Raw genomic sequence first — 15,184 nt, forward strand, 5'->3', positions numbered from 1 at the left:
CATTAGTAAGTCTCTCTACACATTCTTGTTGCCAAAGTTTCCACATTTCCCTATCAACATTCAATTTCATCACTCTTTTAAGTTCACTCCTTGCTCACCAAGGAGGAATATTCAGCATCACAATTCATAGGTAGTAAAAGGCACTCCCTCTTCTTGTCAGTTTCAGTGTGGGGTAGCTTTGTATTTAACTTTATATTATGATTGGTTCAGATTACAAAGTTTTCTATGCAATCTCTGGAATGGGTTCTGCTTGGCCTACAAAAAAAGAATAAATAAAATAAATAAATAAAACTAGTTAGAAATTAAAATTAGATGATTCCCACTTCCACTTGAGACCGGGTTTGCTAATTTTCTATTAAGCTTGGCATAATCCATTCAGCTTCAAGGATTTGTTTTCTACCATCACTTTCAAAATTCAGGGCACGATGAATATTATTTGGAAAAAAAAAAAAGTATAAGTATTATAAGGAATACAATAATCTATAATTAAATAACTTTTTTTTTATACATGTATTCGGTGATAACACATGAAAATAATCATGTCTTTATTTTACATTTTGGTATAACATGATACGATAATAGAATGGAGTAATATTCCGATCAAAAATTTTAAATTACACTTATAGAATTATATTTATACTCTTTATGGGTTTTACTTAACATTCAATTAAGTATAATTTAAATAATTGTGTAATTAAAATCATTATCCTTTGTTCAAAATTAAGGTCTACTTGGATATCGCTTATTACTAAAAACTGAAAATATTGTAACAAAATAATTTTTAAATGTGTGAATAGTGCTATGGGATCCAAATTTATATTGAAATTTGTGTTTGGATGACTTTTGTGGGTTCGTGAACAGTTCCGTGGGACCCATATTTTTTCAGCAAAACGCACAAACACTCTGTTTCAATGCAATCCAAACACTCACTTACTATCTCCATAAATAATTTTAAAAAAAATTGATAATATCTCCCCTAAATATTGAATTTTAAGAACTTACAAAATTCACTTACTTGAATAAAATGATGAAATATAAAATAAGCTTGAATGGAACTAGTGTTCTTTTAAATCCCAAAAAATATATATTAATGTATTAAATTTTGCAATAATCTTATTTTCAATGTACAAAAGCAAAAGATCATCATCAATTTTTTTTTTTTAATGCAATACTTAATTTTGATAATATTAATAACTAAAAATACCCATTTCATAGCAGCAATAAAAACTAGAAGAAAAAGTATAAGTGGAATGACTGCATAAACACGTTGATAAGCAAAAGAGTTTTTAGCACAATTAAAAAATATTAGCAATTTTTTGAAACATTATGCCGAACTAAATTATGCTCATAATGGTGTGCCACTCAAGGATTCAAAGTTGAGCGCATACTACTAAATTGACGAATTAATTATTATTTATTTATTAGTAAAGGGTCTTTTTTGTTCTGAGAGGGGCCACTAGGCACAAATATATATAGGTCACATGATTTGATTTTTTTTATTTTTTTTATTTTTGAGTCCGCCTTCAACTTTTTTTTTTTTTTAGAAGCTAGTCCGCCTTCAACTTGAGGAAGTAGTTTTCAATAATTTTTGGGAGGGGGTATATAAATTTTGTTTTACCAAATTTTCTTATTTTATATTTCTATTTACTATTAAAAAAAATAAAATTTCATGTTTCATGAGCGCATGGCCCTCCTCATTTTCAGGAAGTTCCTTTTCTGTAATTAGGGCTCATTGTGATCTCATACATAATCAAGATTTACCTAGGACATGTTCAATAAGGGACTAAGGACATGCTTAAACAACAAATTCATATAATCTAATCCAATATGATTCACACAATCGTAGGTATCCAAATCTATTATGTAAAAGTTCGACAAAAAATTTAGGGTAAAATGCAAAATTGACCCTCTAAGTCTTTTTAGATTTCATTTCAGTCTTCTAACTTTGCTTTTATTCATTTAACTCCTCTAACTTTCAAGTTTATTCAATTAAGGTTTTTCCATTAACATTTTTTATATGTTGTGGTTAATTTTTCAATTTTATAAATTTTTCTTCAAATTTTTTTAATTAAAAAAATTCAATTAATAATTGAAAAATATTTTCCAGATTTTTTTTTTTCAAAAAATCTTAACAAAAATTAACGGAAATGCCTTAATTAAATAAATCTGAAACTTAGAAGACTAAAATGAACGAAAGTAAAGTTAAAAAACTTAAATGAAATCTGAAAAAAGTTAGAAGGTCAGTTTTGTATTTTAGCCAAAAATTTATATTATAATTCTAACCCTCTCTCTTCTGTAAGGTCCAAAGTACAAAATTTTATAGAACTCTATATTCAAACACATAATATTTGTTGTGATACCGTGATAAATAATCATTGGTATAATACAGTTATCCAATTCAGGCAATTTGTGTATTTGTGCTGACCCTGCCACACTCTAATATCAAAACCCAATCATGTACTGCCACCTCACAACTTTGCTGACAGGTTCTCAAATTTCTGGCTTGGAGGTGTGTGTGAAGTTTCTGTAACTCTCACACTAGATCCTTGTCCTCAAAGGCTTAGACGCTGATAGTCTTAGAGAGTCTTTCAATCTGATAAGGAAATTTTTTACTTCGAAAAAAAAGAAAGAAAAGAATGTATAGAAAAAAGTGTGGCAAAATGACAAAGAACAACGTTGTGCTTGGTCACTACGTTTCACAACAAAAGAATAAAAGTAAAACAAAATACAAACCTTTGACAATGTTCCTTGGAAAGCAATCATATTATGCCACGTGTCAATTACCTTAGATAATTAATGTCTGCGTCAGGTTAATATAAACAGAGAGACACAGAGACACACAGAGAGAGCAGAGAGAAAGAGAGACTCCCTCTCTCCGCTCTCACTCTCAGCTGTCTGGTATATATAGTCGATCATGAGCCTTACTTCTTTCACTGCAGCATAATTGTTCTCTCTGTGTTTTGCTTTTAAGGTGAGACTCTCTCTTGCTTACTTTCAATTATTCACTTCCATTTCTCTTAATTACACATTCGTATATAATGCATGGTTGAAGAATCAAGAATGTGAAGCTTCTTCATTAATATAAAAGCAAAAGAAGAATTTGAACCTTCTTTCATGCTGGTTTTGAATTGTTTGATATCAATAGTAAGGAAAGTTTTGGTTTTTGAGTATATTGCTGTCAAATTGTATTGTTTCCGTCATGTAACTAGACAACATAATTTAATGTTTGGTTTATTATTTTTTTGAGATTTAATTCTTTGAAGTACATTAATATGCATTGAATATATGTTTAGTGCAAGTGTTCTACTTTTCTTAATTGACACTGTTGACTCTGTGTACTGACTTATTTTGAACATGATAGTCGAAAATTTCTTAATGGTTTTGATTATTTGATTGCAACAATGATGTTGCAACCATTGAGTTTTGAGCATGACAGTGAGCAAAATTTGATGGTAAATTCAAATCAACATGCTTGTCTACACTCCTGCGATTTGATTTTCACTTTCAAATGCAAATGAAAGCAGAGTTTTTTTAAGTAGTTTTCTAATGTTTTCCTGTTTATTTTTTTTGGGCTCCATTTTTTTTTCCTTGAAAGATATCTTTGCAGTCACTTTGATTTAGTTTTGTGGGTTCTCTCTTATTACTTATATGATAATAATTCATGTGTAAGGTGCAGTGATATGTAAAACTCGAACCGCTATGACTTGGCTAGGCTGTTAATATTTATAAAGTTGATTGTATGCTGATAGGCTTTAGAGATATGGTTTTAATTTTTTTTTTTTTTTTGAGTTCTTCTCCTCCTTGGTTAATGGTCTTACTGTTTGCAACCAATAAATGGAAAGACGGGCTTCATCAAAGTATTTGGAACTATTCCTTCAAAGTGATATAACCTGTGGACATCTTAGAATGATTTGGGAAAAGAAAGGGGGGAGGGGGGGCGGGGGGTGTTGCTAATTGAAACCCTTCCAGTTTGCTTGTTATCTGTTTTCATTGAAGTTATCTACATGGTTTTTGAACTTTTCAATTGAAGACTTTAATTGGAAATGTGGTTCTAATGACAACCAAATTGCAGATTTCTGAAATCAGTCTCCTTGGCTAATCAACACCTGTTTCTGAGTTCTGGACAATATAGCATGGATAATATAGCGATGTACTTCGGGTATCAAACTTCAAGGGAAAAATTTTCTGTGCTATGGAAACAGGAAAATGTTTCTGTCAGATATAACTTGGAAAAGAGACAATTGTACTTCTTTTTCTCATACCTTTCCGAAGAGTACAAGCTTGAAATCTCTTATGAGAACATTTGGCAGATTGAGCAATATCGTCCACATGGTCAAGCTAAAAAGTTTCTTCTAATTCAGGTTAGCCGGTTAAAACATTAATTATAAATTTTCACAATTTGCTGCCCTCCATGTTTATTGTCGTTTACATTCAAACAAATAATTCTTGTCCTGGTTGTTTTATTTGCAATGCTATGAGGAATAAATTGTCATGAGAAACAGTCATAACATGAAAAATTTTAATAAAGTAGGAAATGGTCAAATACATCACAATGTGTGGGCATGTTCATAGTCTTGCAAACAGGCATAGAGTTAGTAATCATATTTCTCCCTTAATTATGGTTGTTGCCTGTAACAATGAGTGAGTGTGTGTGTGTGTTAACTTGTACTGAGTCTACTAATCATATATTTTAGCCTATAACTTTAACTTGTAACTTGTAACTACAGTTCGTAATTACGTTCTAAAGTGTTCCATGAAGATTTAAGAAATAATGCAAACTACTAACTATTTAAGAAGGGTGAAGAAATCCTTATATCATACAAACTATCTATAGTATGTGGAAGTATGTGGTGTAGAGACACTAGTGAATATTGGAATTTGGTCTTCCTTGGACACAGGTGTTGAATACCCTCAAGATGAGACTTAAAATGACCTAATTTAGGCTTCTTAGCATGTGTAAGCATTCAGGCTACGCTATTCATTCCTTACTTTAAGGTTTTTCCCAATTAGTCATGCTTATCATCCTGTTGATGGGCTTGCAAAAGAATGATGAAGTTTTCATTTTCAACAAATTTTAATGAAAGTATTATTAGCTCTCCCTTTTTAGATTCTAAAACTCCATATTTTAATTTTTAGTTATATAAATATTTCATGAGAAGTAGAGTTAGGGAAGCTAAGATTAAGGTTCCAATGTTGTTACCTTTTACAGTTTTACTTAAGACACTCATAGATGATTCCATTTTAGATTGCCTTCAAGTTGGATAGTTCAATTTTGCTCTAGAGCATGGTGTGTCTGTGATTTGCATAGTACACCACCTGTCCAAAGGTTTCTTGTCATTCCTCTTTGATCTGCTATATATTTTTTCTTCTGACATCAACCCCCAGCTCGTTTTATGGTCCTATATTCTAGCAGAAGTGCTACTTTAAGAAAATGTTTTCTACAAGGAAGGTGGACTCCTATCCTCGCCTTCATTTTATTGTTATTAATATTGTTAGAAGTATGTAGTTAAATGATTAAATTTATTATATCCCAATAGCTTAATCTTTTAAGAGAATCGGTAATTTAACAATTATTATTATTATTTTCACATTAGAACAATGACTAAGAAAATTAAAGGAAAAGCCAACACTTGCTGTGTCTTCATATCTTGAAGGTGGACTTCTTGAGAACTCTTTTGTAAATTTTGAGATAAAACCATAAGGATATTCATTTTCTTTTTTTAACATTTATCTTCCTTTTAGCTAATATTCAAAGATCCCATTCCCAGCTTTATATCTCACATTCCACAGCTTAATATTGGTTGGTTGGAAACCCTACCCCATGGTTCCAGTGTTAGCTGACTTCATAAAGTGGAGGTCATCACATCACAACATGGAAGGGCATCAACGACACAAAATCTGACTACCATGGACTGATCCTTTCTCTACCCAAGATATGGAGATATAACTCCCCTATTCTTTCCCCTATTAAATAAATCCTAGTATCACTTTGTCTTTAGGGAAGAAATAACCTTCAGATTATTTAATCCTAAAAGATGAAATAAATTGTATTATACCTCAAAAGGAAAAATCTAATAATAACTGAGACCTCGTAATTATTTATAAAGCTTAGATCAACCTAGTATATCCTTGATATGGGTCTCAACACACACTCAACTAATTCAATTTGGGGTATCGCATAAATATACTTGTTTATATTTTTATGTTGACTATGCTTAACTTCATCACTTTGAAAAAATGTCTTTCTATGTCATGGGTAAACCTTCTTGTCTTCTTTTATATAAGTTGAAGCTGCTTTGATTAATTTTTTTTCTGAACAAATTTTTCTTTGAAATGTTAGTTACTTGGAGCTCCTCGGATTTTTTTGAAAGATCATACTGGTCATTGGGTTCGAGAAGTTGATTTGACTCCGTCGTGCTACATTGGCCAATCTTCTGCTCTATGTTTGGAGCTTCCACGAAAGGGCTGGATTCCAAAATTTTATGGAGATTCTGTCTCTTATAAGAAAAATGAAGGCCCTTTTGGTCTGAGGCATGGTTCTGCTCTCTCTTGCAGTTCAAGTCTAGTCCCTATTGTGAATCCACCCGAAGGCTTTGACTTGCCTTACAAAATCTTGTTTAAGATCAACTCCTTAATTCAACATGGCTGTCTTCCTGCGCAAGCAATTGATGCCAGTTTTTGTCGATTAGTTGATCCTAAGAGAATAAAAATTGAGTACATAGAAAGTGCCCTAGACAAACTGTCTCATGTGAAAGAACACTGCTATGAACCAGTAACCTGGCTTAAGAAGCAGTACACAAAATATGCCACATCGAGGCGACTTCCTAAAAGTACTACTATGTCTTTAGATGATGGGCTGGTATACGTACACAGGGTTCAAATCACTCCATGTAAAGTATATTTCTGTGGTCCAGAGGTTAATCTCTCGAATAGGGTGTTACGCAATTATCCTGAAGATATTGATAACTTTCTTCGTGTTTCTTTTGTTGACGAGGACATGGATAAACTGCATGCAACAGTCTTATCTCCATGTGCATCTTCGGAAAATGGGGAGAGGCGAACTGGCATCTATGACAGGATACTGTCCACTTTACGAAATGGTATAACTATTGGTGGTAAGAAGTTTGAGTTTCTTGCATTTTCAACCAGTCAATTACGAGATAATTCTGTTTGGATGTTTGCTTCTAGAACTGGCCTCACTGCAACAGATATCAGAAAGTGGATGGGTGATTTTCATGAGATTAGGAATGTAGCAAAATATGCTGCCAGATTGGGTCAATCATTCGGCTCTTCAAGAGAAACATTGAGCATTAGTAGGCAGGAAGTTGAAAATATTCCTGATGTAGAAGTTGTAAGGGGTGGAATCCGATACTGTTTCTCTGATGGTATAGGTAAGATATCTGCAGAATTGGCTAGAGAGGTGGCTACAAAGTGTGGCCTCAAAAATTCTGTTCCATCTGCATTTCAGATTCGATATGGTGGGTACAAAGGTGTCGTGGCTGTTGATCCAACTTCTTCAAAGAAGTTGTCATTGAGAGACAGCATGTGTAAATACAAATCAGAAAACAGAAAACTAGATGTCTTGGCATGGAGTAGGTATCAGCCTTGTTTTCTTAATCGTCAGATAATCACTCTTTTGTCTAACCTTGGAGTTATGGATCAAGTTTTCGAAAAGAAGCAAAAGGAGGCTATAAATCAACTAGATGCTATGTTAACAGATCCGTTGAGCTCACAAGAGGCATTGGAATTGATATTCCCAGGAGAGACCACAAGGGTTCTAAAGGAAATGCTTTTGTGTGGTTATCAACCTGATGCAGAACCATTTCTTTCAATGATGCTACAAACATTTCGTGCATCTAAGTTGCTTGAATTACGTCTCAAAAGTAAGATATTCATTCCAAATGGAAGATGTATGATGGGGTGTCTTGATGAAACCAGGACATTGGAGTATGGTCAAGTATTTGTGCAAATTTCTCGCTCTAGTAGGCAGCTCTCTAACGATTTCTCCCATATGTTTCGGACCAGCAGCTCAAACCCAAACAATTTAATTTTTGAGGGTGATGTAGTTGTTGCTAAAAACCCCTGTCTACATCCCGGAGATGTGCGTGTTCTTAAGGCTGTTGATGTTCCGGCTTTGCACCACCTGGCAGATTGTGTTGTTTTTCCGCAAAAGGGAAGGAGGTAACACTGTGATATCCAACTGTAGATAATTCTAAAGTAGTAAATCCTATAACATTTGCACATATACATGAACATACATACAGAGTTTATGAATAATCCTATACCAGCATTAGTGTATACACATTTCTGCATCAGTTTATACACATTTATGCATACCTTTACATGCTTACATATATGCATGCATATGTATGACATAATAACCCGTTTGTACTTCTATAATGCATGCATTGATATAATATGTACCCTATATAAATGATATGAAACATATTCTCTTCCAGTAGGTTAATTTCCATGAAGGTGGCTTGTCTATTTATATGGCCATATGCTATTATCTGAACTTATTTGATTTTAAGATTGCAGACTAAGCAATGTCTTTGTTCACTACTTGATGGAAAAATTATAACGTTTTTGGCATGATCATCAAATAATTTCATATTGTACTTTCATACTGGGCTATTGTCTTGGCAAGACACCACCTAATTAAATTAAAATAATTTCTTTGGCAATACTCTACTCACTAACATTAGTTTAACAATTTGTATCAGACCTCATCCAAATGAATGTTCTGGGAGTGACTTGGATGGAGATCTGTACTTCGTCTGTTGGGACCTTGATCTTATTCCTCCTCGGCAAATTCAACCAATGGAGTATATTGGAGCACCAACTAAGCCACTCGATCATGATGTTACAATAGAGGTAATATCAATTTATAAGTGGTAACAAGTCATACATATTTTGAGCACACGACATTTTAATTTGCCTCTGCAATTAATCTATGCATAAAACTGCAATATAAAAGTAGGGTAAATTAGTTCTTATTGAACAAATTTCAACACATTTGCTTGTACCACTTGATGAGAATACACCATGTTTCCGTCATCTAGCCTTTGTGACCTTGGGTTTTCTATATGTTAAAAACAATTATGCATTCAGTTTATATGTGGTTGTGTATATTCTTGTGCATCTAACGAGCAGTCTTTATGAAACTGTTTCAGAAATTTTTTTATGGCATGAGGGAGAAGTATTGTTTCCATACTCACAAACTATTATCTTTTCTATTCCTGTTATATTGTTCACTAATGCACTGTGTTGTTTAAGAAAATCAAACAAATATTAATATGTGCACAGAATAATAAGCCAAGTACATATACTTGATTGAAATGCTCTTATTTGGATATTTAGGATCATTGAAAAGGATTTTTTAACAAATATGTTTGATTTTGTTAAAAGGCTCTGGCTTGTTATTGGGGCATTAGTTAGGAATCACGAAATTCTAAGCATGAATTGCGTTATTATCAAATCTAGAAATCCCATGACTTGTGGTCATTCCATTTGCCTTAATGATACTGCTTCTCTCTACTAGGCATTAATGCATCACACTAATGCATAATGAGTAAGACATTCAGAAGAAACTTTCTAATATTTTGGACTCATGCGATGTTCTGCACTCATTAAATTTTAATAACCTGTTAAAGATTACATTAGTTCCTCATATTTTCTGTCTCATTTGCAACATCCTTCTATAACTTACATAACAAAGCATGTCACCATTGTGCTACAGGAAGTACAAGAGTTTTTTGCCGACTACATACTCAACGACCGTTTAGGAATCATCGATAATGCCCACACTGCCTTTGCTGATAGGAATCACAGTAGGGCAATGAGTTCTGAATGTCTTAAGCTTGCAGAACTACACTCAATTGCGGTTGACTTCACAAAAAGTGGTGTTGTAGCCGAAATTCCCGATTATCTGCGTGTTAAAAAATATCCAGATTTCATGGAAAAGCCTGATAAAAGCACCTACGAATCAAAACGTGTGCTTGGAAAGCTTTATCGAGAGGTGAAACACCATGCATCGCTCAGAAGCCCTGTAACACCCTTCGCCTCGGATGGAGCAAAGCAGTGTTATGATCCTGACATGGAAGTAGATGGCTTCCAGGACTACATCACTGATGCTTTCAATTACAAACAGGAGTATGATTGCAAGCTGGGGGGTTTGCTGGATTATTATGGGATTGAAACTGAAGCTGAAATACTCAGTGGGCACATATTAACAATGTCAAAATCTTTTAATAAGAGGAGGGATCTAGAACAAATTAATTATTCTATAATGGCACTAAGAAAGGAAGCTCGGAGCTGGTTCAACGAGGGAAGTGAGTCAGATTCTGACACTAATATAGTCAATGCAAAAGCAAAAGCAAAAGCATCGGCATGTTACCATGTTACATATCACCATAGCTATTGGGGTCGCTGCAATGACGGAATGGATAGAGCTCATTTCCTCAGTTTTCCATGGTGTGTCTTTGACAAGCTTATCCAGATCAAGAAGGATAAATTAAGTAACATCATAGCTTGAGACTTATCAGAATCGGAGCATTAGTTGAGTCATGAATTGCGCTTGGATTAAGAAGTTTTAGTATAAAGATTCTAAGTATGTAATTAAGAAAATTGCTTGTGTGACTACTATTTATCTTTACTTATTGTTACTAGTATTTGCTTGTTGATAAACTACATGTAAATGCTCCAAGGGGATGTTTGGGGTTATAAATTATGTTTCAATTCCTGTTGTACAATATATCTATGATTTCTTATCATATTTTCTTATTCTTCAACATCATGCTGTGCATTCAGATCCATTTCTCCTTGTCAATAAGCTTGATGCTGTTTGGGCATATGCTTGAGAATAGCTTGGCACATGAAATCGGGTAATCAAGAACTAGATACCTTACTCAATGCTGTAGGAACATAGGGCTGCTATCTATTCCTCATTATCATGTATGAACAATTGGGAGGGCAAGTATATGACTAAACCGTAATAACATATATAAATACTAGTTAATATATGCAATTTATTTATCCATAAAGAAAACACAACGGTTGCAGCCAATAATTAACTTATTGGCAAGAGCTCAAAATCAACTCTCCCAAAACCTCAGATCTAGTCTACAAGTAGTGTATATATATACTGCAGCTTTTTTTCTTACATATATTTTGTACTCGCAGTTGGTGCCCAAGGTGATATAGGATCGTTAAGAGTTTCTAAGAAACTCTGAACTTTCTAAAATCCTTACACCTCTTTCGTAGTAAAAGGTTTAGAATGACTATTATGTTGGAATTATCTTGGTCAAGATATTTTTGGTGAGTGTTCTTTATATGTCCAATTCTATATATAATTGTAGATTGGACAAAGTACGGCTACAAGCTTATTAGTTATGGCCTAAGACTATGACTCTACTTAATACATTTTTATTGGATGTGAATTTTAACAAATCTACCCTAGGATTATTATTATTAAATTTTTTTATATCTTCCATGCTTGCAAAATTTTCAGAAGAAAAAAAATCAACAGTTATGTTATCAATTTAAATTTCAAGTTTGTGTCGTCTAAAATTATGCATAAAAAATAATTTTATGAATTAAATAATAAATAATATCTGATTGACACAAAATTTAATGTGTATTAACAACATTTTTTTTTTTTTGGTAGAAAATGTATTAACAACATAAAGAGTATGCAATCCAACAAATAAATTTTTAAAATATGTAGTCATTTTAATTTTTAATTTTTTTTTTTAGTGAGAATTGTAGCTTAAGTTTGAAGCCAAACTTTGTCTAGATAGATAAGCTTGATAGGTTAGTTTAACAAATGTAGGCCTATTTGATATTTGTTAAGCCTGGAAATTACACATCTGATTCAAATAGTTACGATAATTGGGAAGAAAAAAAAAAAAAAAAATCTATGCAAAGTGATATTGCAATGGTTCAAGTAAGAAGTGGCGTAGTGGATAGTTCCTTTCAAATACTTAGGGAAGAAGTTTGCAATTTTCAAAGACTCAATCGGTGCTTTGTGTACAGGACGATCAGGATAGGTCTCCCCCACATTAAACTTCCACAAGGAGAGAGTTCCCCCTTATTGGAGAGCAGGGTGACCCCCCCATGAAGGTTTCCAAAGTAGTATTAGGGAATCAGCACTAGAATACAAAAAGGCTTCTTGTCCGTGACTTTTCCTAAGCCAATGGGAGGTTCCTTCCTTTTCATTACTGGTTCACCTATGGGATACAGCTCATTATTTTTGGTTTGTACGGAATGTGATAATTTCCTAGTGTAATCAAAACCTTTTTTTTCCTTTGGTAGAAATGGGTATCTATTTAGGTCGAGCATTTTGAGAGCCTAAGGGCCCGTTTAGTTTGTGTTTTCAAACAACATCTTTTAGTTTTTAAATAGCATTTTACGCATTTCAACACACTTTTTTACTCACACGTATTTTAAAAAACTACAAACAACAATTTTCAAACTACTCTACCAAACACCCCCTAAAAATATAGCATTTTAAAACTCAAAGCTTCATTCCGCAACAACAATTCTTTATAAAGATTTTACAATACTTATTTTAAACTCAAAATAACGTTTTACAACAACATAGAGCAAATACATCAAGTTTGTCCATTTGACACCGACAGCTGGTGTCTAAATCCAGGATTCATAGGACACTCTCTAGGAGTACCGATACAAAAGAAAAGGTGGACAATAGGAACACAACTCTAAAAAGGTTTTATTTATTTATTTATGAGGGGTAAAAATTTTCTGTAATTGAATTGAGGCAGCTATATGGATTTTGGGGCTTAAGGTAAAGATTAAAATGAAGCTTTTTATTTTATATATTTAAAAAAATTTGTTACTAATTAAAATTTTGTATTAAAGTTCTTCTAAGATTTTTTCCAATACATAATATGGCTAATTCACATGACCTTTCTTTTTCACGAAATCACTCAATAAATTGAATACATGATCTTTCTATTTAGGCCATATAAATATATACACTTGTATTTTTTTTTTTTTTTTGACAAAACAGAGAAAATCTTAGGCTATATATTGAACAATACATATTTTTTTAATTAATTTTAAACTATATTCTATATATATAAATCATCCACTCATATTTTATTTAAGTAGTAGAATATACATTTCCAAATATAAACACAATCATAATAAATGTTTAATGCTAGAATATATAGTTCAATTTTCAAATAAAATCATCAAATTTCATATTTAGAAAAACAAAATCATATTATGTTAAACTTTCTCGTGAATTGAACAGATTGTTGACTAGTTAAATATGTAACTAAGAGCCTATAGTTCAATTAATTTAGTTGAAGTGATGATATTGATAAGGGTAGTGTGGGAGGGTTTCTTGTCTTAGCCCCTAATTAGCAGGAATTGTCCTTTTTGGATTTTTCCTCAAAGATTTGCTCAATCCCACATCGGGGAGAGACACCTCCCACATGTGCTTTATAAGCTTGAGCCTACTACATATGTGTAGTAGTGGTACACATGTGTGGGAGACGTCTCTCTCCGATGTGAGATTAAGCAAAATCGTGAAGACGTTGCAAAAAAGCATGCCCAAAGTAGACAATACCTACTAAATGGGGGCCGAGACTATGAAACCCTCCCATAACTAGAAAAGTTGATTTTGCTCTCTCTAAGCAAAAATGTTTTAACCAATATTTTGCTGAAATGTTAATTTTCCTCTCTTTCACATTTTATATTTCCCCACCAAATCTCACTTTACCAATATTTTACTCTCGACTTTCTTTCACTTTACCATTTACAAATTACCAATATAAAACTCACTTATTTTTTCTTCTCTATTTCATTTTACCCTTATCAAAGAGAAGCAGAGATGAAGAAAAGTTCAATGAAGGATTAAGGAATTATTAAACAAGGTGCAAATTATTTATTTAATTCATATTTATTTTTTAAAAATATTAAAATACAATGTTAATTTTTATTTTTAATATATGTTGCAATCTTATGGCATTAATGGATGAGAATTTAGTTGCAAGTGAGAATCATAATTTGTTCTAAGGAAATTTTTTGACTAATAGATGGGAGTATAACATTAATTTTTACTACTAAATGTTCAAAATTTCATTTGACAATATTAGGCCATTGTACTCCAACATTTCTTAAATAATGACACTAGTGAAATTGGATGTATTTCTAGCAATATTTGTGTTTATTTTGTTGAACCAAAAGTTTGGTAATTAAAACTATTTTCTATTTTACTGAAAATTTTAATATTGTTTTTTTAGTAATAAATAATCATTTTTAGGAAATAATACCATCTTTTTTAGTAATAAATAATTATTTTATTTACATATTTTTATTAATTATTTTTTCAATTTTCTTTTTTACTTTCTTGCATTTTCTTGGTAAATTCACCATCACCATCACTGATCCCAAATCACCACCATCAAAACAGTTTTGCACTGCCACTAAGCCAAATCCACCACTACAATTCTACAAACATTAAGGTTAAAATAACAAGGACCAAATTGCTTATTTAAATTTATTATTATTATTATTATTATTATTTTATTGACTAGGTAGTATTAGGTGTGCTAGCAATTCACACCGTTTGCCACAGTCATTTCTCGTTGGTCAGTTGATGGTAGAAATAAAATTGACTAAAACCTTAAAATAATAATTAATAAGGGTTAAATTGACTACTACCAAAATTTAGGGATCAAATATTATTTTTTTCTTATTTATTTAATATCAAATATAAAATAAAAATCCAAATTGATTTTAATATCCCACCAAAAAAAAAAAATGGAAGAAAAGAAAAGTTTTCTTTGTAGTGTTGTACGTGTGGCTTTTAGGAGAAGACAAAGAATTTTTATTTTTATTTTTATTTCTTATGGAGCAAAGAATTTGTTTTAAGTGGGAGAGAAATGGAAAAGATATATTGGTCTTGTTAAAAAAATTTAACTTGTGAACATTTTTCTTGTCTGTGAAAAAAAAAAATGAGTGGAAGAGAAATGGAACAAGTATTTGGTCTTATTGAAAAAAAAAAAAATTGTCCGTGAAAAAAAATATGGCACACTTGTTGGATACCTAACGGCACTGTTAACTAGACCCATAATAAAGATTAGCCTCATCACATGCATTTTGCGTGTGCGATGAGTTTTTTTTTTTTTTTAGTATCATAGTTTTTCATTAA

At 32.2% G+C, this 15,184-nt stretch overlaps 1 protein-coding gene across 1 annotated transcript; it reads left to right on the forward strand.

Annotated features, from left to right (window-relative positions):
* Positions 1–2,836: 2,836 nt before the first annotated feature.
* Positions 2,837–10,798, forward strand: LOC112040662 (probable RNA-dependent RNA polymerase 1). Its single transcript, XM_024073555.2, has 5 exons — positions 2,837–2,971; positions 4,073–4,361; positions 6,341–8,181; positions 8,727–8,877; positions 9,743–10,798. Exons 2-5 carry the CDS (start codon positions 4,134–4,136, stop codon positions 10,535–10,537), a joined length of 3,015 nt encoding a protein of 1,004 aa, XP_023929323.2. The 5' UTR covers positions 2,837–2,971; positions 4,073–4,133; the 3' UTR covers positions 10,538–10,798.
* Positions 10,799–15,184: the final 4,386 nt, after the last annotated feature.

The sequence above is a fragment of the Quercus suber genome, unplaced genomic scaffold (genome assembly GCF_002906115.3).
Source record: "Quercus suber isolate HL8 unplaced genomic scaffold, Cork oak 2.0 scaffold_666, whole genome shotgun sequence".
Lineage (NCBI taxonomy): Eukaryota > Viridiplantae > Streptophyta > Magnoliopsida > Fagales > Fagaceae > Quercus > Quercus suber.

Coding starts and splice junctions, on each gene's coding strand:
- LOC112040662 (XM_024073555.2), top strand. CDS start 4,134: ATGGATAATATAGCGATGTACTTCGGGTATCAAACTTCAAGGGAAAAA. Junction 4,362..6,340: donor AAAAGTTTCTTCTAATTCAG/GTTAGCCGGTTA, acceptor TTGAAATGTTAG/TTACTTGGAGCTCCTCGGAT. Junction 8,878..9,742: donor ATCATGATGTTACAATAGAG/GTAATATCAATT, acceptor ATTGTGCTACAG/GAAGTACAAGAGTTTTTTGC.